The sequence below is a fragment of the Cyprinodon tularosa genome, unplaced genomic scaffold (assembly GCF_016077235.1).
Source record: "Cyprinodon tularosa strain WSP-4 unplaced genomic scaffold, ASM1607723v1 ctg210, whole genome shotgun sequence".
Classification (NCBI taxonomy): Eukaryota; Metazoa; Chordata; class Actinopteri; order Cyprinodontiformes; family Cyprinodontidae; genus Cyprinodon; species Cyprinodon tularosa.
The window spans coordinates 1-22,809 of record NW_024038779.1 but is presented as its reverse complement, the minus strand read 5'-3'; the positions used below and the strand labels follow the sequence as shown (position 1 = coordinate 22,809).

At 40.2% G+C, this 22,809-nt stretch overlaps 1 protein-coding gene and 1 long non-coding RNA gene across 2 annotated transcripts; both read right to left on the bottom strand.

Annotated features, from left to right (window-relative positions):
* Positions 1-4,749: 4,749 nt before the first annotated feature.
* On the bottom strand, positions 4,750-13,770 carry LOC119783766 (Krueppel-like factor 5). The gene is given in 6 exon segments (XM_038285418.1): positions 4,750-5,501; positions 10,365-10,424; positions 11,483-12,521; positions 13,282-13,462; positions 13,464-13,627; positions 13,630-13,770. Coding segments are annotated over 6 exon segments (1,749 nt in total). The 5' UTR covers positions 13,756-13,770; the 3' UTR covers positions 4,750-5,322.
* A 1,416-nt stretch (positions 13,771-15,186) lies between these two features.
* LOC119783757 lies at positions 15,187-19,199 on the bottom strand. The gene is made up of 2 exons (XR_005280853.1): positions 18,671-19,199; positions 15,187-15,359 (listed from the first exon to the last, which is right to left on the bottom strand). It is a non-coding gene; the product is annotated as an uncharacterized LOC119783757 (long non-coding RNA).
* Positions 19,200-22,809: the final 3,610 nt, after the last annotated feature.

Genomic DNA, 22,809 nt, shown 5'->3' with positions numbered 1-22,809 from the left:
TATCTCCCCCATCTCTGATAACATGTTCTATTCTGAGAAAATCGGGAAGAGTTGATTTTAAACAGAGCTGCACATGTGAGGTTAAGTCAGTGTCTATCCGCTCTCTCCTCGGTCACTCTGTGGGTCCTCTGAGTGGGTGGTCTGTTTCAAGAGAGGTGCACTGGAAACTTTATACCAGCATGCACACTCACAAACACACTCATAAAAGGGGAAACTGGGAATCACACCAACGCATCACAGCGGAGGGTGGAGCAGGCAGAAGCCCTCTTCCAGATGTGTGACATTAATTTAGCTGATCCAAAAACATGAACCGGTAGCTCCCACTCACTCATCACTGCTGAGGGTGTGTGTGTGTGTGTGTGACAGCCTCTCTGCTTCTTCTCTTACATCACAGCTTCTAACAAATACCTGCCAGGCTTTCTTTTCTGAATGAAGATGAGGATTTGAGCAGGTTATGAGAACGGCTTCCTCTCTGACCTACAGAGCAGCAGTACTTCCCACCGATAAAGTACCGGAGGGGCTACGGTGCCTGGAAAGACAAGGCAAAGCAGGAGAGAAAAATGAAATCAAATAAGAAGTAGAGCGGAGGAGGAGATGTAGGAGGGCGGAAGTGGCTGATTGGGTCCCTCCAGAGATTCTTTTGTTTGGATTGTTCTGCATTTCACTTCTTTTCTCTCTATCTTCCTCCCCTCTGCAGACATCTGAGGTAGATTACAACAGAGACCCCGGGTCACATTTGTGACTCAAACCAGGAACATATGGTGCCGAGAGCGTGTTTAAAAGTCCAGTTCAATGCAGTGGGATCCCCCTCTCTGGTCCCCAAGTGGTGGTCAGATTTATTTTCTTGTCCATTGTCTCTTGCTGTGATATCAAAGAGCTATTGTTTGTTGACAGCAAGAGTACTGCAGGTTACTTACAGGTCCTGGATAAGGGGCCCCTGCCTCTCCTATGTATTTTTTTCCTTATCTTTATTTGCTCTCCATCACAAAAATCAGCTCGATCAATGCTATAATAAAAGCTCTCTGATTTTAAGATGATATAATGCGCAGTTTGCTTTATTCAGACTTGTTTTAATATCCCCTCAGGCACTTTGCTTTCTAGCTGCACAGCAGGCCCCAGCTTTAATCCAAACCTCATGGAGAAAGCACTCACTGTAGCTTATGTTTGCATTATTTCCACATGGAAGCAGGTTAGGAGAACGGAAATGTTCCCATTTCAATAATTTCAGCCCGACAACACATCTGTAAAAGTGTCATTTGACTTTATTAGCATTGGTTTCACTCAGTTGAGGAGAAAACAACTTTTGTCTTTGGAACGTTTACCATGGAAGGAAGAGAAAAGACAAATAGACTACAAAAAATAAGTTGTTAAACAATGGCATCATTATAGTTTGGACGAGAGAGCAAAACTGAGGAGAAAGGCTCAAATATTTTTGGATGCAGGGCATTTTTCTCATTTCCTGCCCTTTTGTTTACAAACAATAAAAAAGGGAACAAAAATGTATTTACAGTGCATTTATTTACATTAAGGCATTTATGCTGGGGTAAAACCACAGTGGATCAGTTATGTCCCAGCTTCTACACAATTAAATAAATAGAGAGATTTCCCTTGTTAGATTACAGTGCTATATTATTTTAAGCTACCTGCAGTGAATGAACAATTACAGTTATAGATAAAGGCTGAATCACACCATCAAACTGACACTCGGGTCTATGTTAGAGGACAGGTTCACTTATTTCCTACTAAATCTCATGTTCGGTGCATAAAATAATCCATTAAGACATATGATAAAGCGTTTTTGTCCTACATCTACAAACAAAATCAATTGAAACTCATTTTATTACAATTTTCTGTTTGATTTCATTGATTTAATTTAAGAAGCTACATTAGGCCTTAAAGCTACAGTGTGTAATTTTCAGCGACATCTAGCGGTCAGACTACAGACCGCAGCAACATGAACATCTCCCCCCCACCGCTTCTCCCCCCCAACAGTACGGCGAGCGTTACGGGACAAAATTTCTTCTACGACGTCCGCATCACCTACCCTCTCAAGTGATGAGGTTTGTTTACATAGATAATTTTACAGATAGTATTTCATTAGTCTGTGTAGGGTATAGATTTCATGTAGACTTAAGATAATAAATATACCCGTTATTTTTTCTACATCGTTGTGACGTCTTGGTGAGCTGCTTTGCATGGTGATATAAACAGACGAAGTAATTGTAGTCATTAGTTTAACAGCGAGATTGTGTTCGCTGGAAGAATATATATTCCCCGTTTACAGAGTCCAAGTCATTTTGGTGGCACGGGGGTTACAACGCGAGGGAGAGGGAGAGGACGAGGGCGAAGGCAGGGAGGCCGTGCAGCTAGGGCCAGGCGAGAGAGGGGAGCCAGCGGGGTGAGAGCAGAGGAGGAAAGGCTTGAAGATCTCCAAAGGAGCCGGAGAGAAGTAACCGAGGTATATATCCAGAAAATTATTTTACAGAAAATTACTGAATCATTACCTGTGAAACGTCAGGGACGTTGCTGAATAAGTATACTGGAGAGTAACAGCATCATCACGCAGCATGTTATTGTTTTAGACAGGTCTGTACTCCTGAAACTGCAGTGATATTAGACAATTGTGTGTGTAGGATTAATTACCTGTCCAAGAGAAAACTGGCAACTTGAGCGTCACTTTGAAAACCTTTTTCCTCCATCAGTGACTTCCATCGTGTAAATGCCGTGCCAATGTTGATCCGTGTTTTTTGCCGTTTCTTGTCACGCTTGCGTTTATTCTCGTCGTGTTTCCGCTTCTTAGATGACGGGGGTTCGGTGTCCGCCGCTTTTCATTGTGATACAGAGTAGGCATGATCCTCCATTCGTCTGATGTTTGGCCACACAGTGCCAAACAGTTTGCAAAGTCACTCACGCCTGCCGCCTTGTTCACCTTTCTTGTTACTGAGGCGCAGTATACCTGCTTCTTCTTCTTCTTTGGTTTCAGGCAGACTAAACGCTTCTCAGGCATAATACTGCCATCTACTGTTCAGTACCGTCTCAGTTAATCTCTCTCAACTTGCCGTAGTTATTTTTGAGCGTCATGGGAGATCTCGCAATCGCTAGTTTGTTGCCTCTGCGCTTGCCGTAGCGCAAAGATGTCAGCCTCCATGGCTGCGAGACCCGCTCCTATGTAATTATAAATAACGAATTCTAAGGCAACGCAAATATTATGGTTAAAAGGCTGAGCTCATAGGTGATGATAAATAACATAGTTATGTATAATATATTAAATTTCTGACTTTATATGCCTGTAATTATTACACACTGTAGCTTTAATGGATTCTGGCGCAGTGATTATAGAGATCAGTTTAAATTTGCTTAGATACTAAAGAAAACAGCTTCTAACTAATTTAGGTCAGTTTTCAGCTTGGCTGACCTCATTGATGACTTAAAAATATGATCTAGGTAAGCAATATTGGGGTCTGCAGACAAAAACAACCTTTTTCTGTTGTTGCTATAGATGCACAAAGAAGACTAAAGGAAATTATGCATTTCAGGATCAGGGAAGAAAAATTGTTGAGCTTTGAAATAGCGAGAGAGAGAGAGCAAGACTGTCATATCATAGCAGGGAGTATCATTGAGAACAGAAAAATTGCTGTGATTGGCTCTTCAACCTTCATTTTTTATTCCATATGCTGGATTTGGCAAAGGTAATTGCTAATTGCTCTGGCATATTGTTGGTTTAAAGTTTCCAGTTTTACATTTACTACAATAACTGTATGTATCTGCTTTCATAAAAGCAGAAATAAATCTCCAATCAAGGCACAGAGGCTAAATAACTCAATTTTGAATGCTGTTCTTATATTTCATGAAAGGGAATTTTAGTATCAGCAAGTCAAAGCTTTACTTAAGAGATTTTAAAAAATCATTTTGAAAACTGACTGATGTATCTCTAACCAAAACTACTCTCATGATGCTAAAAGCAGAGCGATGAAGACAAAATTGCTGTGTAAAATATTCAGCTTCTTTGTTATTAAATATCACAAGTCAAAAACGTAGTGAATCTGTCCTCTAACTGAGCACCTGTTTGAGTTTGAAGGCCTGATTGAACCCAGTTGCTAGTTATCTGTTTACAAGATAAAAAAAAGGCTAAAAAAATCTCCTTGGAGGAAGAGACAGTCACTTTAGTATAAAAGCTCCACACAATGTCAGGATGTTTGTGAGTTGCTCAGAACTGAGCTGTTATATTACAATGGGGTGATCAGCTTTAGCATATTAAAGTTTTTTTGTTTCCCTCTCCCTATACTATGCTTAGAGATTAGAATAGAACAGGAACCAAATAAAAAAAACAAAAAAAACAGCACCATGTGTGTTTAAAAGAACCGCCTACACTAATCACAGCTCTGGCAGAACAGGAACACGATACCCAGAGAAGGAGGCACTTCATAAGGTGTTGATGGTGAAGATTAAAACTTTGGTTAAGATGTACAAAAATGAAATAAAATGAATGGCACAATCTGCACAGAAATTGAATTCAAGCTTGTGCATAAATACAGCCGCTTCTGTTTTAACAGAGTCAGGTCTGCTTACATTTCTCCAGCTGGACATCCATCGAGAACACATCCTAAATAATTGATCGCCTAATGGCTGCTTTTTACAATCCACCCATGTCCCTACGTTACTCAGCCATCTGCAGATCAGCTCTCTATAAAATGAAAAACAATTCAGTCTCACCATCTCTATCTTACTCTCATGTTTTTCTCTGCTCGATCTTCGTTTGTCTCAGGAGAATAAATGCTTTGAATTTTTAATGTCCGGACAGCGATGACTGGCGTGGCGTGTCCAGTTGTGAAAATGATCGTTTTGGTGGTGCATGAGATGTATGATCAGTTCTAGTGCAAACCGAAAGATTTGGTTAAAAATTCAAATCTGGATATTCCAGCTATTTAGACAAAGCTACCAACAAGTAAACAAAGAAGAGGTTTGAATTAAGGAGTTCTGTATTACAACAAAGACAAACCATGTTTTTTTTTTTTTTTTTATGCATTTCATTCCAGTCACACCAAATCCAAATGGACTGGAAACACGAAGGAGCTACCATTTTTTTTTAGGTTGTGGATTTTCCTGTTTAGTTTTTTTTTTTGTCCAGAGAAATTCACTGTGAGGGTGGTGAGCAACAAAATAGTCCACCACCTTCTTCCTAAACCGCTGTATTGATATAGCGAATGATGCTTCTTGGCATCACGCAGTCGTTTAACACTGTAGCTGTTGGAGACGAGGTGAGTGCTTTATGTGAGTTTCAAGATGAAGACAGTACGACTCCTGCATGTGTGCAAACCGTCGCTAGTTCTGGTGTCTCTTCATGTGCAGGGCGAGGTGGTCGGATCTGGAAAAGGAGCGAGAACAGACGGTGCACTGGAAGGGTTTGGCGCCCGTGTGTTTCCGGTAGTGGCGGGTGAGCTCGTCCGAACGGGCGAAGCGCCAGTCGCAGCTGTCCCATGTGCACCTGTACGGCTTCTCACCTGCAAAGATGGAGGAGAAGAAGACTATTATGGATGCATATTTAGGTACGACAGGGTGAGATAACATAGGTGCTCGGGTGAACCTTTACAGTTGTGCAACTGAGCAGAATCCTTTTGAGTTGCACGTAGCGATGGCAGTGGTTTTAATGAAAACACAGGCTAAATCCTCTAAATGACTCAAAGTCAGGTGGAGAAACTAGGAAAACAGGCTTCACTGAAAATTCCTGTTGGCTGACAGCATATACAGTCATAACGCTGTCACTCAGAGGCATTTATCAAGCACTCCAACACAGAACTGTGCAAGTTTCCCACAGATACTCCTCTGTATTGTCTACCACTGCTTCTGGCATGTCTTTGATGGGTTTAGACTGTTTGTCACTTCTTCATTCCACACCTCTGGCTTCAGGCGATTTGCCAAAATACACGAGGAGTCACTCTTCAACCTTTACATTACCACCTGTCTCAGCCTCTTGGCCCAAACACCTTTTGTGCCTTTAACTTGCAAGACATAGCTATGCCCTTTTTAAACATTTAAATGTTCACTTTCTGAGACAAATACATCTCTTTAACAGAGAATAACTACACAAATCAACTGAAGAATTATTTATAGCGATGAATCAATCTTTACTGGGTTTCCTTTTCTTTTAAGTACGACTTGCTGATTCTGAGTTTAAAACAACTCATTTACTTTCCAAGCTATTGAGCATAACATGAAATATATCCATCCATTTTCCATCAAGCTATCCCAAGCGGGGTTGCGAGGGGTGTTGGTACATATCTCCAGCAGTCAACGGGCGAGAGGCGGGGTACACCTTGGAAAGGTCGCCAGGCTTTCACAGGGCAACCCAGATAAATATAGTCAAATATGGTCATTTTAAAAAGGGAAAGTCAAAGTATTACACAAAGCTGTCTTTAACCTTAGAATATAATATTGATCAGATGGGAAAGTGCATCTATGATATTGCTGTTTGTTGGTGTTTTGAAAACCTGGGGAAAGTTAGGAGATTTTATTCATTTGATAAACAGAAAAAAACAGAAACAAAACAATTTTTAAAGATTTGACCTACTGATCACCAATCAAAAGTCAACTGATTAAGATGCTTGAGCGATTCCTTTCCTTCTTATTCTTGATAAACCACCCTTACGAAACGTAACTTTAAAAAAAAAAAACAATTGCATCAGATACAATCACATTACTACAGCTTTAAACAAAAAATGTTCAGCTCTCATACCATCCTTGATTTTCTTATGCAAGAGCAAGTAAAATGTGCTGAAAGTGGAGCACGGAGATGGGAAAGTCATGATATGGAGCTGCATTGCTCAACAGCTGACCCTTACACAGTTAAAACAAAACAGAAAGTCCATCCTACGCTTGTTCTTTGCAAAAATTGTCACCTAGCGTGTCACCCCAAATGAGTTCAGTAGAAAATTAAGGAGGCATTTTGAAAGAAGAATGCCTACGGCCACCACACATAAAAGGTTTCCGTGGAAAGATAGATACGTTTGCAAACACTGCTATCCAGTTAGCTTAAGGAGGTCAAAACGCTAAATTGCCTCAATAGCATTATAGTGTGAAGTCTTTATTCCTAAGTGTTGAATCTAAACTGATTATGCAGCTCAAAGTAGAGGTTAAGCAAGTAGTTAAGTAGTTTTTAAGCTTCCTCGGGTTGCATCAACTCTTTGAACAAGCACAACATGCTGTGAAGCATCGCTGAAACAACTGCAATTAAGCTGCTACATGATGAATCACGTCGCCTCGCTAAAGAAACACATCCATACACACCTGAGCATGCACACAGCGGCAGGAGATAAGCAGAGATACGAAAGGGCAAACTGGATCCGTTTTTCAGACACATCCACCCACCCTGCACAACCAATATAGACCAACACACTCACAATCAGGGTAATGGATGTTGATGGAGATTAGAGTGGGAACTCCCACTGGGGCCCAAACGCATTAGGAATCATCTCATACAGATTACTGACAGGTGTATGAGGAAGTGTGTGTCGATGTATCAGTGTGCATTCAAGCAACTGAACAAGAGAAGTGGAATGAGTAATATACAAAGATAGAAATAAATCTGAGGGGGAGGGGGATTTCGCAAAGGGTGGGGGGCATAGAAAAAAACTGATAGGACGGCGACTGGATGAATGGAAGGGACAGAGGGGAAAAAAACGGGGCAGATGAAAGCAGGGAGGATATATAGCTGCAGCTATACAACCGTTTACATGTTGCTCTCTCATCTTGCAGTCTATAATAACTGCAATAACCACAATCAGCCTGCAGCATGAATGACGCCAGGGCCAATTGTCGTGTCATGTTCCTAATATTTATATGCACTTCATACAAACATACACATGCAATGCCGTTTTAAAGATTAAAAAAATAAAATAACCCAGATTCATGAGTGGAACCGATTCTGGGTGAGAGTGAGCTTTTTGTGTGTACTTCCAGATGAGCCAGGAATGCATAGCTCATCAACAGAAGCTTTGTTTTGTCAGCTGGAGCGAGGAGGGGCTCAACACCTAAGCACTTGTTTGTTGACTCTGCTTGTCCAGGAAAACCGAAATGGTTCAAATCTAAATATGAAAGGAGGAAACCGATTGAGACGAAGATAGAGATGGAAGGGATCACAGATAAAGGGAAAGTGAAGCCACAAGGATTGTTTGGGGGAGAATTTTTTTTAAAAAGGAAGTGATTAAACTTTTTCCATATGTGCAGAAAAAAAAGTCCTATGTGTTAGAGTGTACACACATCATAATTTCTCTTTTCACCTACACAAATAAACAAGAAACATAGCTGATTTGTTTCCACTGGAGGATTTTACAGCATTTAGAAGGACAGAGACAATAGATGCATTTTAATTCTGCTTTGGGTTTACTTTGGTCCATGAAGACAAGAGGCTTGTTAACAGAGCTGCTCCCTGACATTTCACCTCTCCATACCCAGATTTTGTCTTTTTGATTTTCCCTACCAGTGAAGGAATCATTTCATACAGTGCATTTAAACTGTTATGTTTCAGTTTCTATGAATTATGGACATAAACGGCCAAAAAATAGCCATGTTTTGCATGTATTAGCCGCAAACTTAGCCCTATTTTTATTTTATTTTTTAAAAATAGGTTATTCATATTGATAGTGTTTAGTCATCCAACTACATTTTCTTACAGTAGAATAATTAGAAAACAGCAAATTATAGGCTTTGGTTGTCCCTGACCGATTCAAAAATCTCTGTGGTCGAGGGCACGAAAGGGCAGGAAACCATGCGACCACAATGACAAAAACTAAACGCGAAGCTTCTGAATTAAGCTGATCTCCTAGTATTTGCTAGAATTTGGTGAATAATTCATCTTTTTGGACGACTATGGATATATATTCTGAAGCGTTGGAGCTGTATTGGGGTTACAAATGACTGAACTTTGCACTTAAACCAAAGTTATACATCAATGATCCCACTGAGCCATGGTTATAAGACCGTTCATGGAGAAGCTAAAGCAAACTGTTACGATTAAAATGTTGATCTTTAGAAATTTAACTGGTATGAATTTGTTTTTATTCCAGTTTGAAATATTCCATCTCATTGGTTTGCATGTAGAGGCCCAACACATTAGATCATTTAATAATGTATCCTGGTTAGATTGACGTAAACAGGAATATGAACATAACTGCACAGCATAAAGCCCTCACTTCCAAATTCTTCATGACTAAATGATAGACTTAGAAACTTGGACTCATATCATTTCTTAATTCATACTCTTGGAAATTATGTGTGGATATATCAGATTTATATGCATATTTATACAGCATCATTTGGAATCTGGAATTCATAAATTTCCTAATTTTATTTGTAAAATAGATCTCAGGTAATCTTTATGACTAATTCAAAAGCAAACAAATTAATAACCTACTGAAATAGCTCTTTTTAATTTTGAAATCAAAGGTAAAAGGCACTAATTAAGCATAAATCAATTTTAAACCTTGTTAGTTAATATTAAATAAGGAAAATATCTATAAAGATGAAAAAAATTCCCTCTTTTACACCTCTGACCATGGAGTGTTGGGATGTTTTTTCTGTTTGGACAGGAAACTATGCTGCTGGTATATGTACTGTATTGCAGGTGAAAGAATGATAGGTTTAGGTAGTAGGATTGTGTTTAGGAATATGTCTGCTTGGAGATCATTTTTAGCAGAGGTAGAGGGGGGATTAAAACAAGGGATCTGAAAAAAACACCAGCTCATATTATTGAGATGACATTGTTTTTAAAACAATATTGTTCAAAATGATCGCTGAGGATCTATCAAAGCACCATCTCTCTATGGCAGAGACATCTTTAGTTAGTTTGATTGTTTCCTGATATGTTCTCTTATGGCTCAACTGTTGTCCTGCTAATGTATAGGGCCAAATAAAGTGCACTTAATGAAAAACGCCTTATGTGATGCCCCTGGGGAGACGATGTACAATAAACTACAAAAAGATGACATCCTCTATAGGTGTTATGCTTTATCTAGTCAGAGTTGGATTAAAAATCGGCTTTAATTGTAGCCACAAAAAACCCCCCAAAACAATAGGGTCAGAAAAGTGTAGCTGAACAATATAATTGGATCTGCAAACATGGTTCTGTGAAAGATGGCAGCACATGTCTAGCCCTGATCACATACTGTGCGAGTCATCCCCCTGGCAGAAGTGTGGCACTTCCACCTGTTTTGATGGAATAGTATATTGGGGCTGAGGATGAGGAATGGGGATACATTTACAAACACATGACAAGAAGACCATGGCCTGCCTAGCAACACGGTGCCAGCGCAGATACTGAAACCTGAGCGCACCGGGCAAAAAAGTGCATTGATTAGAGAAAGTCTTACCCGTGTGAGTCCTGAGGTGGGCTTTCAGATGGGACGACTTGGTGTAGACCTTCTTGCAGCCTGAGGCAAAGACATGGAGATAAACAAAAGCAGACAGCTTAGACAGAATAATCTGCTTGTGTCAGATATGCATTTACCCAATAAACCGAGCTGCGGTATGCAAGAAATTTGAGCTAATGAAGAGCAGAAGCAGTGTGGAATGAAGCACAGTAAAAGTTTCGGAGATTCTTAAAAAAAAAAAAAGAAGGATCCTAGCACTTTGTCCAAAACTCAAAGCATTAAAGCTCGTCCTCATAAGATCGTAGTTATAAGAAAATAATTAGAACATCTAAGAATGCCGCCCTGCTGTGATTGGAATGAGCCGCCCAAAGACTACAGCTAACATATACCTTTATGAAAGGCGGAATTGCTGAAGTGATGGATTTGTGTCATCTCACTTTTAAAGAAGTTAAACATGTAGGAACAGGCTGCAGGGAGCTCGCCGAAATCCCTTCTCTCTTTCTTTTTTTTTTTTACAAGCCACCACAAGCTAGTTAACATGTTCTACAAGTTGCTGCACATCGTACAGCTTGAGTGCGTGTGGCTGTTTGTGGAGCAGTTTAAGAAAATACTTTAACTAAAGCGAGCAATCTCAAGCATGCATGCAAATGTGTGTTTTTGTGTGTGTGTGTTGCGGGGAAAAAGATCAAATGACTGCAAGAGAGCGTCTGTGTAATTAAAACAGCCACAGACGCACAGGTTCATGATACAATCATTCCAGCCAGTGGGAACGCCACACTGGGATTGAAAAAAGACGTTTAAGTTGTGATAATAGATTCAAATGGCCTTTTAGACTTTATAGTAAAGGAAAATGATTGGGAAGATGATTTCCATTAAAGCAACGACGCAGCTTTTACAGCAGACTATGTCATGTAGGCATAGTGACCCTACAGTCTGGGAGAGTAATTATAAGAGCAACCTGTAATTTCAAAAAAATGCAGAGGAGTCTTAAAATGAATCTGGTTGTCACAATGGTGACCTTTCTGAGTGACCAAACGTCAGCCTGACCACAGCGCCGGGAGAGACACAAACATACAATACAGCAGGAAGTATCAGCCTGCGAATGCTGCTCTGCTAACCTGGGTAATCACAGTGGTGGATCCGGCGTTTCTCCAAGTCTGGGTTGTTCCTCCGGTTGTAGCGGACAGTTGTGGAGTTCTGGGTTGTGGTCTGAGTCGCCGGACCATGGACCGGTGTAGGGGCCCCGTTGTTTGGCAGGGCGAAGCCGGATGGTCCTGGGACAGGGTTGAGACCTGGTGTGGTCCCTGCCAGCTTGGAGGCGATGGTGGCAGCGTACGATGGAGGGGGGGAAAGGGTGTGGAGCAGCTCCTTCTGCCTGTCTGGGCTGCCTGGCTCTGAGCTGGGCGGGGAGGGCGGCAAGTAGGGCACCTGCTGCTGCAAGAAATGTGAGTGCACCTGAGCATGGGGATGCGCGTAGACCCCGGCAGAAAGGGTGTGGTAGCCCGCTTTGGTGCTCTGGTCTTGCTGGGAAGAAGCTGCAGCTACTGACAAATCATGAAAAGGTGAATGAGCAGTGGAGTTGTGCTGCATCTGCTGCTGGGCCTCCATGCCATCGTTGTGGTGATGCTCCAAGCCAGTGCTCAGGAGCTGAAAGAGCGAGCCGCTGTTGTCGGGGTGGATGCTGTGCTGCTCGAACTGCGACGGCATTTCCTGTTTGATGAACACCTCTCCTCCTGACTGGGTAAAAACACTAGTGAAGTCTGGTAACCCTGTCAGCGTCATGTTTATGGCTGAGGTTTCCAAGGCAACGTTGCCGGGGTCATGCCCAGATGTGCTGCAGCTGCTCGTGGGCGTACTGTTGGGGCAGTGAGACTGTAGGTTGGGGGCGAAACACGAAGAGGCAGTTTCAGTTTTAATTTGGCCAAGGCCAGCGCAGTTCTGGGACGGAGGGGGCCGCGCTTGCTCGCAAGAGCCCATCCTCAGGTAGGCCACGTCGGGGAGGTAAAAGTTCATGTTCAGCGTGTAGGGAGCCCCAGAATGATCTCCACCAAAGAACTGGTCCACCACAGATGTGGTGTCTCTGTGTGACTTCTGCTGGCTCTCTGCTTGAGGCGGAAAGGCAGGAGGTGAGAGATACCGCTCCATTTCACACTTCACCTGATGAGACAATAAACACAACCAATCAGCACGCTTCTACTAAATCTATTCTCAGACAAATGTTTGATAGAACATTCACTGCTAAAGCATTTATCATGTAGCCATCAATCGGCAGCTGCAACATTCCCTGACTGTCTGCAAAGGCTGAACTCGAACTCCTTGGCCAGCAGTGAAGGATACAACCATGTTTTGACATAAACGAAATAAGAAACTTAAAATTGGCGCAATTATAACAGCTGAATGCTTCACCTTGATATGGTGCCATGAAAGTTAGATAAGCCAGGCAGCAGAGGATGAAAGGCACCATGACAGGGAATGGGGGGAAACACCCATGTCTCCCTGTCCGCTGCAGCAGCAGCAGCAGTAGTAGTCTGGGGATGGGCTGCTATTTGAGGATCCACAACCCTACCAGCTGTTACACACACTTTGCTGCACAAGTTTCCCCATAACTGAGGACAGAGTCAGTTGTCGTTACTGTGGTATGATGGTGTGAGTGGACACCAAAGGAGGCCAACAGCTGGTGACCAACTGGCTGGCACAGACAAACATGCGCTGAATGCGTCTGCTGGTGGTAGCCTGATCGCTCAGGGCCGAAATAGAGCAAATAAATAAATAAAATAAAAGGGAGAAATGCAATCAGATAGTGGCGCACGCGTTTATTATCTCCAGGCCAGTAGGGAAACAAACCTGGGGTCGCTCTGCTATCTGCCACGCCCATTCAAAGACACACATAACATGTGAAGTTGCTTTGATTCCCTACCTGTGTGTAGTCATTCTGTCCTGCCTTGTCCGAGTCGGAGATCTTGCAGTCCAAGCCGAACAGCGCCGAGTCGTCCAGGGAGAAGGCAGCTTTCTGCAGCGGGTAGAACGGGTCCTCCTGCGCGCCGCTCATCGTCAGGGCTGCGGCCATGAAGCTCCGAAGCAGCTGCCCGGATGATCCTGTTCTGCAGAGAGGAGGATGCTGCTGCTGCTACAGCGCAATGAGGAAGGAGCGGAGCCGGACGAGCTGCTGCTGAGCGTGTGGCGGAGTAATTAATGTGTGCCTGTCGGCAACATCTCCTTCCACTTGTTCCATCCCTCCGGCCCGCAGACAGTTTTCTATCAGTCTGCGTAGGGCGGAGCGGCCCAGTGTAAATACGGAACCCCGCACCGCCCATCCAAGCCTCCCTCCCCAAAGCCTTTGATTATTCGCTCCCCGGCAGGCAGGCAGGCCGGCCACCGCCCTTCGCTCCATCTCAGTCCATTCACAGCAGCGTCCTGAGGCGCGCAGGACCGGCCGGACAGGTGGAGAACATTCAGTACTTTTAGAAACGAAAAAAAAAAAATAGAAGGTATCCTCTGTTTTCCTGTTTACAGCTTCAGAGTGAACTGATAAACACTCTTCATACACATGTAATAGACAGAATATTACCGATTTATATCAGTGAAAGAGAAAGTCATTCAGGTTTATTCAAATTTTCTCTTAAGTTGAGTATGACTCACAGCCAGTGCAAACATAAATGCAACGTTTTCAGAAAGTTAAACACAACCTATGAAAATTACCTCTTAGATCAGGAGATATTGTTTTTTTTATATATATTAAAGTCATATAAACCTCTTGCCCCATCTTAAAAAAACAGCTTGATTGTTGAAAGTGAATCATTAAAATGGTTTTAAAGCTTAAGAGTAATTTTTAATTAGACAATTACAATACATAGGTTTATATGTTCAAAATCCTCTTTTGATCATTTTCTCTTTGTATCTATGTAATATAAGCAGCAATAGCTATAATAATTGTTCAAAATGCTTAAATAAAACAGCTTTGTGTCATATTATCTATGGGTTTCCATGTGTTCAATTAGATTCCAGATAAAATATCAGATATTTTTATTTTCGAGCTGCTGATTATTTGATTAATATTATATTTTTCATTCAAGTTTTCATTCATATATGAATGAAAACTGCCAAGGATGGATAATCTACATTATCCATGTTTTGGATGTGCAAAAGTTGGTTGCACTGGATTTTATTTAAGGGCAACAGACTGAAGGGGGTAGATACAAATATCTGTATTTCTTTTAGTAAAAATCTTTAGACCGATATATTCTTTTTCTCTCATCATTTATGCTGTACTCTATAATGTTCTGTCACATAGAAACCAAATGAAATAGTTTGATGTTCAAGGTAAAACTTTACATCAAATTCAGTCCACATTTATATAAAACTACAGTAGTTTCTGCATATTATAAAGTACTCCTAAATCAGTGTAATCAAAAGAAAACACGACAAATCAATTAGGAAATACTGAGTCATTCTAACCAGGAAATTCAAACTATATTTATGGGTGGATTTTGAGAATGTCTTTGAACAATTAAAAGAAAACTACTGAAAAGGTCACAGCACTGCTTCCCAGTGGCTGTGTGGCTGAGTTTAATATGACACCAATAAGAACGTAGTCTGAAATGATAAAGGCATGCCTAGTATGTCTATATTTAAAGCCAAAGGAGTTTCAGCTCAAGCAAATCAAAGGCTAAAGTTTCTGCTGTGTTGCTTGTCTGTAGCAACCAGCATGTGTAGCTGAAAAAGATGAGGAATAAATGGCATCGAAGCTGAACGCTGCCAAGGATGAGGAATTTTGGTGCAACTGGTGAGCACGATTTGGACAAAAACAAAAACAACACCCAGATATAAGTGACTTGTTTTACTTTTGTAATAAAAACATAAACACCATTTACAAGAAAAAACTGTACTATTACATTTACATAAGAAAAAAATCCTGAATTGGCTCCAAATTATGGAAAATTCTCATTTAGGTTTCTGCCTTGCCCTTTGGTACCAATCAGGAACTTCTCCTTTGGTCTAAAAAACAAAACAGAGAAAAAGAAAAACGTGTAAAGTATAGGACAGACAGAGTTATCTAAAGCTTCTGATTCAACGACAAATACAACGATTAAGGTTTTTATGGTCAACAACAACAACAAATCTAGTTTTCTTTTAGGTCTGATCTAATGATTGTATTTTTTTAAGAAAAAAACACATACACGGCAAAAAAGCTGCTGAAAGCTGATGTTTTAGATCTGTAAGAAAATGAACTACAAGTTTACTTTTATATATCCAATAAAGAATACAATGGTTTAAAAAGTGTATACTCTGTTAAAATGCTTGGGTTTTATAAATCAATTTAGAACGTGTTCTCCCACATATAATGCGGTATATATATCCTGTACAATTAAAATGCAATATCTGTTAAGGAACAACTCTGTTGCGGAAATACGGACAGTCTAAAACTATCACCTTTTTAAATCCAACTTTGAATGGCTTTTAAAAATTAGTCTTCATTCATTCACCATTAATTATAGATGTTGATTGAATTAAAATTAAGTTCAATGGAGTTTTCTTCACATTTGCTTAATTGTATCCTTTAAAGGTAATTCTGAAGATTTTTTTAAACGACCTGTCCTCTCCACTTAAAAAAAAAATGCGCATGCAAGAGCATGCACAAGCTAAATTCTCCTCCCGCATGCCCCGTTTAAAATGTGCTGTTCTCATAGTTCATACAAGCTTACTGAGTCCACACACAGTGGGGACTATATAGTGGACTTTATAGCGAACTCAGTTAAATGACCATTCGGACAGATGATCTCTACTTTTTGCTCCGTTGGTTACGTATCTCCTTCACCCCCGTGCGGTGCCTGCGCCTTCTTTGTTATTAGTCGCAGCAGTCAGGTAGCGGCAGCCTATGGCGACAGCGGGCCGCTGTGATAGCAAATCCCGTAGTGCTTTGTGAGGAGAGCTCTCCATGCAAAGCATTCTGGGATATATGCCTCTTCTGAGGCCTTTTTTGAAATTCTCATATGCTTCGTAGACACTTTTCCTCTTACGACCCTCTGCCATTTTCAAAGAACCGTGGTGAGAAAGGTGAGCTGCAATGACTGAAACTGTAGCACACCATACATGCGGCTGAAAGTGTGCAGACGCAGAAAAGATAGCTAACGGGGCGAGGACGTAGGACATCCTTACATTAACATATCACCAGAATGATTGCCAATTAGGAGAACCACTTATTAGATGATCCACCAGGAAATAAAAGACTGTCCTCTATACCTTTAACTTGTAGTCCTGAGTTTATATTTACACAGACTCCTAACACTAAAAGTAGCTAGTTAAGTAATTTTACTTAAAATGGTCCATATTTACAGGATTCTAAGTGTTGTCTTTTTACCCCAGTAAGATAAAAATGATTCACATAGAGCTCCTAAAGTGACAAAATGTGAGAGTAATAAGGTAGACCTTTAGTGAGCCTTAGAGGTTTCTAAACCACAACATGGAGGACAGATAGTCAAACACTGGTTGGCTGATCCACCAACTAAACAGTGGAGTAAATGATCCTATTAACTGCTATGGAGATAAGATAATTTTTATCTTTCCCATAGAGGAAAAGTAAATAGTTCAGGGGCTGGAAGGGTTAAATGTGCACGTCCAGTAATGTCATTTTTAAATCATGATTAAAAAGTGGAAAAATGTAGAAAAGAATATAAGACAGATCCTAAATAAGATCTAGATATTTTCCAGGGCAGTGAAATTTCCTCTTTGGGTTTACATCACTGGACATAGAGCTGCTCACTATTCAGCTGGTGTGTAAATGCACACCAGCATGTAAAAAAAAAAAAACGTATCGATCTGCTCACAGTTAATACTCCTCAGAGTCCTCCTCTTCACACCATGATCCCAATCAACAGTCCGCTTTTCTCCTCCCACTGCTCTGCCAATAGCAGGTTCCTTGTTTCATTTTCTCAACCTTTTTCCCACATTTTTTTTTATTGGTCCAACACGCAATCGCAAAAAATTGCTGACAGGTAAGTTCCAATTAATATCAACTAAATAAAGTGGTAAACTTACCAGCATGGTGAGTAAACACCGATAAGAAAATTGAAACAAAAATGAGGATATAAAAAATATGTTTTCAAATATTTTAAGTGACAATTATTTCTTGCTAATTTTCATTATCACGACACACATTTCATGATTCAGTCTAAATTCTAGAATCGGTTATTTTTTCTCCATTGATTACTAGAAACTCTTTTGTGCAATGGGGTCTCCTACTTGCCCAGATTTTCCCTGCGCTGTTTGCTGAAACACGCTCAGTTTAACTGGTTAAGAGAAATTGAGAGGTCCTCCAAGAATCCTTGGCAGGAATTTTCATGTTAAAATGGGAGCTCTCTGAGAATATGGAGCATTTTTTTGAAAAATGGGCCCTGGTTTTCAAAGAGGTTTCAAAAGTTCATTCATAACAATCAGAAGGAGATTAAAACAAAAAACTACATCATACTTATGAGTGGAGAAAATAGGAAAAATGCTGAACCTGGTCAGAGAGGCTGGGAAGAGGCTCACAGGAAGACTGAATTAACTTCTGGATTTTCTAACCTGTCTTGGTTAGAAAAGGCAGAAGTCAGTTTTCACCCAAAACCTTCTGGTGTGGCCATACACTTAAGACTTTTTATTTTTCAGTGCTACCATAGTTCAAGCCTGCATCCACATGGAGATCATAATAACTTTATGGAGAAATAACCTGAATATTGAGAGATGTTGATCCATACTTAATATTTGAGAAAAAGACCAATCAGTTGGAGCACCTGAACAGGTCCATGGAAGGTTTGCATTATTTTTTTGTTGTACATAATTGAACTACTTGGATATTGCATTTTCTTGCCTTCTGAGAGATTTGTTTGATTTTTAATATAATAAAAAAAACTGTTTTACGGGAAATATTTAAAATTTCAAGAACAACTTTTTACCCTCAAACACTGCTTTTTTTTTTGCTATTCTCCCAAATCTCCATCAAAGTCTTCATGGAAAATTTAACTTTGATCTATTCACTGTAAACGTTGAACAAAAAACCCTATCTTTTAGTGTTTGATCAGTCAATCAGCGATCAGGGCTTTTTTATGAAATATTAGTCATTTGTGATTGCTTGCTGTCTGTTGGGTCAAGCTCTAGATGGAACATGTTCAGAAGTACGTCTTTGCTCAGGTGGATTTGAATGAAGAGCTCCAATGAAACTAAGCATCAGAGAAGCGATTCATTATGTTATGTTAAAGTTGAGTGTTCTTTTGTCAAACATAGCCGGTAAAAATGGTGTGACTCATTAAAAGGGTGTAACCCACACTTACAAAAACAGTCGGTTTGGGCTTGTTTGATGATTCTTCCTCGTCAGTTCTGCTGACGCGTTTGGACTGCTGCCCTGCTGTTCTAGAGGTCCTCGTAGCACTGTTACCAGTTTCAAACAGGTCAAGACCCTTTCCCTTTCTGGACTGCATGCTGATCAGGGTCTGCTTCATCATTGCCAACTCCTGGAAGATCACAGATATCATTAAAACATTGATGAGGATGTAGCACTTGAACGATAAACAGAAAAACGGAGGAACTGAGTTGAAACAGGACGGTTCTTAGAATCCATATCAGAAATGAGTCTTCACTTATCATGTTTGCTTTAGGAAAAATTCCTGTTGTCAGGAATTTAAAAACACACAAAAATGAGCTCAATGATGTGTGGAGGGTCTACAGTGCAAGACAGAGGGGGGTAATTTCAGGGTTCTATTTATCACATCTGAGGACATAAGCCTCGGCATGTTGCACGCATTCACTAACACACACACACACACACACACACACTTCCTGGTGGCTTCCCAAACAGCCGAGCTGAGGAACAGCTGTCTGAGTGTGCACATACTTCAGAAAGCAAACGGCTGGCTTGGGGATACGCTCCAACATATACAAACACACACAGTATTGCAACACTATAACAACCCACACAGGGTGATAACAAAATAATTAGTCAAGCTTATCAATTAGCTGATAGAAAAGAAATGTGATAATATCTAACTAATTGGTCAATTATTAATATTTTCTCACGTAAATCGTTTTTCATGAGAAATCCTTGTTCACAAGAAAAAAAAAAGGTTTCGTTACCTCTGTATAAATACATTACTGAAGCCACTTTAAAATTACTACTTTGTGTTTTGATTGAACCACAGTTTGGGACAGAAGTTTCCATATGTCCACCATCAACATGAACTTTGAATTCATATAAATCTTTTTGATTATGCAATTTAAACCAATAATTTTCCAGGGTTAAATGATAACAGAAGACACGTCTGGAAGGAGATCTGTTCATACTCTTTTTATTTGAAAGTTAATCTGGCACAGAACAGCTAATATAGAGCCGATCAAACTTTAGCCTGCTTTGTCTGTTCTAATAGTACATTGTCTGGGATTATTGTCCCATTTCAGCTCCTCCATGTTTACAGCTTGATGCCTCCCTCACTGTGCGAGATGGCCAGTTGGTTTGCTGTTTTTAAAGTTCTAAAGGCCTCCTAATATTTCTTCCAAACCTTCTTGTTCTTGTGCCGAAATTTTCCAACTTTGTTTCACTTTAACATAAAAATTTTCACCAGAAAACATTTCATTTCCTTATGGATTCCACAGAAAATATCATTTAAGCCTGTAGGCGTAAATTCGGGATTACACAATGTAGGTATTATTTCAGATTATGGTAATGTATAACAGTGACAGCCCATAATGTAAAACAGTGACACTGCTGTTCCATTTTATAAAACTATAGACTTGATCCTGCTCCTGGTTATTCATATGATCTAATTTATCGACCCAGTTAAGTGATCCAGCACGACAATAACCATAACATACATCTAAATGGTCAATCATTTTAAGTCTGTGGAGAGAACATAGTTTAGCTTAAGGTAGCTTTTAAGGTGACAGAAATTAAACCTTTAATTAAGAAACCGTCTCTTGGCCCGGATGACTTGGTCAATTATAGACTTATATCCAATCTTCATTTCTTATCTAGTAGTAATAGTAGTAAAGAGAGAAAATAGTAGTAAACCACTATTTGCACCAATATTAACCATTTGAAGAGTTTCAATCAGGTTTTAGAGCTCATCATAGCACTGAAACAGCTCTAGAGAAACTCACTAATGATATTCTCATGGCCTCAGATAATAGACTTGTATCTGAACTTCTCCTTTTAGATCTCAGTGCAGCATTTGATACAGTTGATCATAATATAAACACTAGAATTCTTTAAATCTTATTTATCTGACTGATTTCAGTTTGTTCATGTTAACGATAAATCTTCCTCATGCTCCAGGGTTAGCTGTGGAGTACCACAGGGATCAGTGTAAGGGACACTTTTTAGTATAAATAAACCTCCCAATTGGTAGAATTATTGGTTAGCATAAGATTCCTTTCCACTGTTATGCTGATGATACTCAGCTTTATCTGTCTATAAATCCAGATGAAACTAACCCATTACTTAGATGAAAGGCATGTCTCGAAGACATAAAAACCTGGATGACACTTAACTTTCTGTTACAGTCACTGACCTCTAGGGGCTCTCTTCATGATGGAGCTCTCTCTTTGTGTTTCAGGTCTATGTGACTCACACAGGTGCAATGTGTTGGAGCTCATCAGCCACCCCATAAAGAGCTTCATACGAGAGATGTCAGGCCCCTTCTCTTTCTCTTATTCCCTGGGCCTTGATCTGAAGTGATCTTTTCTGTGGGCTGGCCGTTCATGGGGACTTAAATGGGTTTGCAATGAGCATATTGTTAATCAAGTGGGAATGCTTATGCATTCCCACTTATTGTTTTTCTGTTTCTCTTTATTATTATTATTATTATTATTATACTTTCCGTACGTTTTTCCGTCTCTAACTAGTTCCCCATACTTCAGCCGATTTCAACAAATTTGGTATCAAAACGTTCAGCTTCTTCTGGTCCATCCTGTTGTATCTTCTGGTAACTTCAGCTATTATACTTTTTTAAATATTTAGGTTTTCATGACTTTTTCTGTCCCATTGAAATACATTTAAAACTTCAAAAATTCCACTAAATCTTCAGCTACTTTGCCCTTTAACTACTTCAGCATACTTTCAGCTAGAAACACCATTCAACTTTTAAAATGTATCTGTATCTTTCTGCTATTACTGTTTAACTCGGCTTTCAGCTAACTTTTACAGTTTTGCTTCAGTGAAGCTTCAAACTTTTAAACAATTTTTACAAATTTTCAAATTTATAATGGAAGTCTATGGACGGAATGTTCAGCTGCTAGAGTGTGCCACTCTAACGTTTTCAAACATTTCACTCATGCCGAACAGCTTCAACTCACTCGCTCATTTTTTACCCTATCTAGATAAATTGTACATCAAAACGTAGGGATTTTTGTCAGGATTCAGGAAATGTAACCCTTATTTGTGTGGCGTTTACAGTTTTCCGACAGTTTGGCCCAGACCACGAAGAAGTCCACACTTCCCCAATAGAAATCCAATGAGAGCTCTCTGAAAATCCGAACTGAAAATTCAAAAAAACAGACTTTTTCGTATCGCTCCCATTTGGGAACCGTTCGACGTAGCAACATGAGCCTTGCTGAAGTTGTTCCTCAGACCTTCCTAGCACTCACATTGAAGGAAGTGTGTCGATATCTTTTATCGTTTAGCTAGGAAAAAGGTTTGTTCGGGGGTAACAAATCTGTCCGAACCCCCAAAACAAGATTTTGATAATTATACACTTTTTTACATCGTCACCACGCCTAGACCAAATATTGTAGAAATATGAAAGTTACACCAGTTGTAGTCCAAAGATTGCTGACGCTCACGGTGAAAGAATTTTTTGAATATCTAATACGGTTTTAGCTCACCGCTCCTTTGTTCGGAGGGAAAGTTTTGCTTTTGAGAGTTCAGCTCTACCGTGGAACTCCATGTTAATGAGACCAGCAGGATTTACAAACCTTTATATTCCTCCTTCCCATTAAGGTTGTGAATGAGCTACAGCCATGAAAGTTACCCCAATTGGAGAGAAAGGATAGCTCTCGCTTAGACTGAAAGAATTTTTTAGATACCATTTACGGTTTGTCTTCAGCACTTGTTTGTTCGGAGCTGATATTCCCATTCATAAAAGCCTGAGAACAAAGGAACGAAAGTGAAGCGCATGTCTCTCTGTCACTGACAGGCTCGTTAACGTCGTCAAGGTAACCGAGCTTCAAAGGGATTTTACCTCCACCACTTTAAACAGCACATTTTAATCTAATGGAGGGAGACAACACTGATTTAACATTAGGAAGTGGATACAATACAACTACTGGCCATGACCCTTCCCTTCACACGCAACCCTGATAGACTTTCAAAATAAGACTCCGGGGACCCTTCAAAATAAAAGCTCCTACATTAAACTCATATTTTTTTCCCAGCATATGGCTCAACATTATGACCCAAACTCAACCACCTTTTTAAAAATGA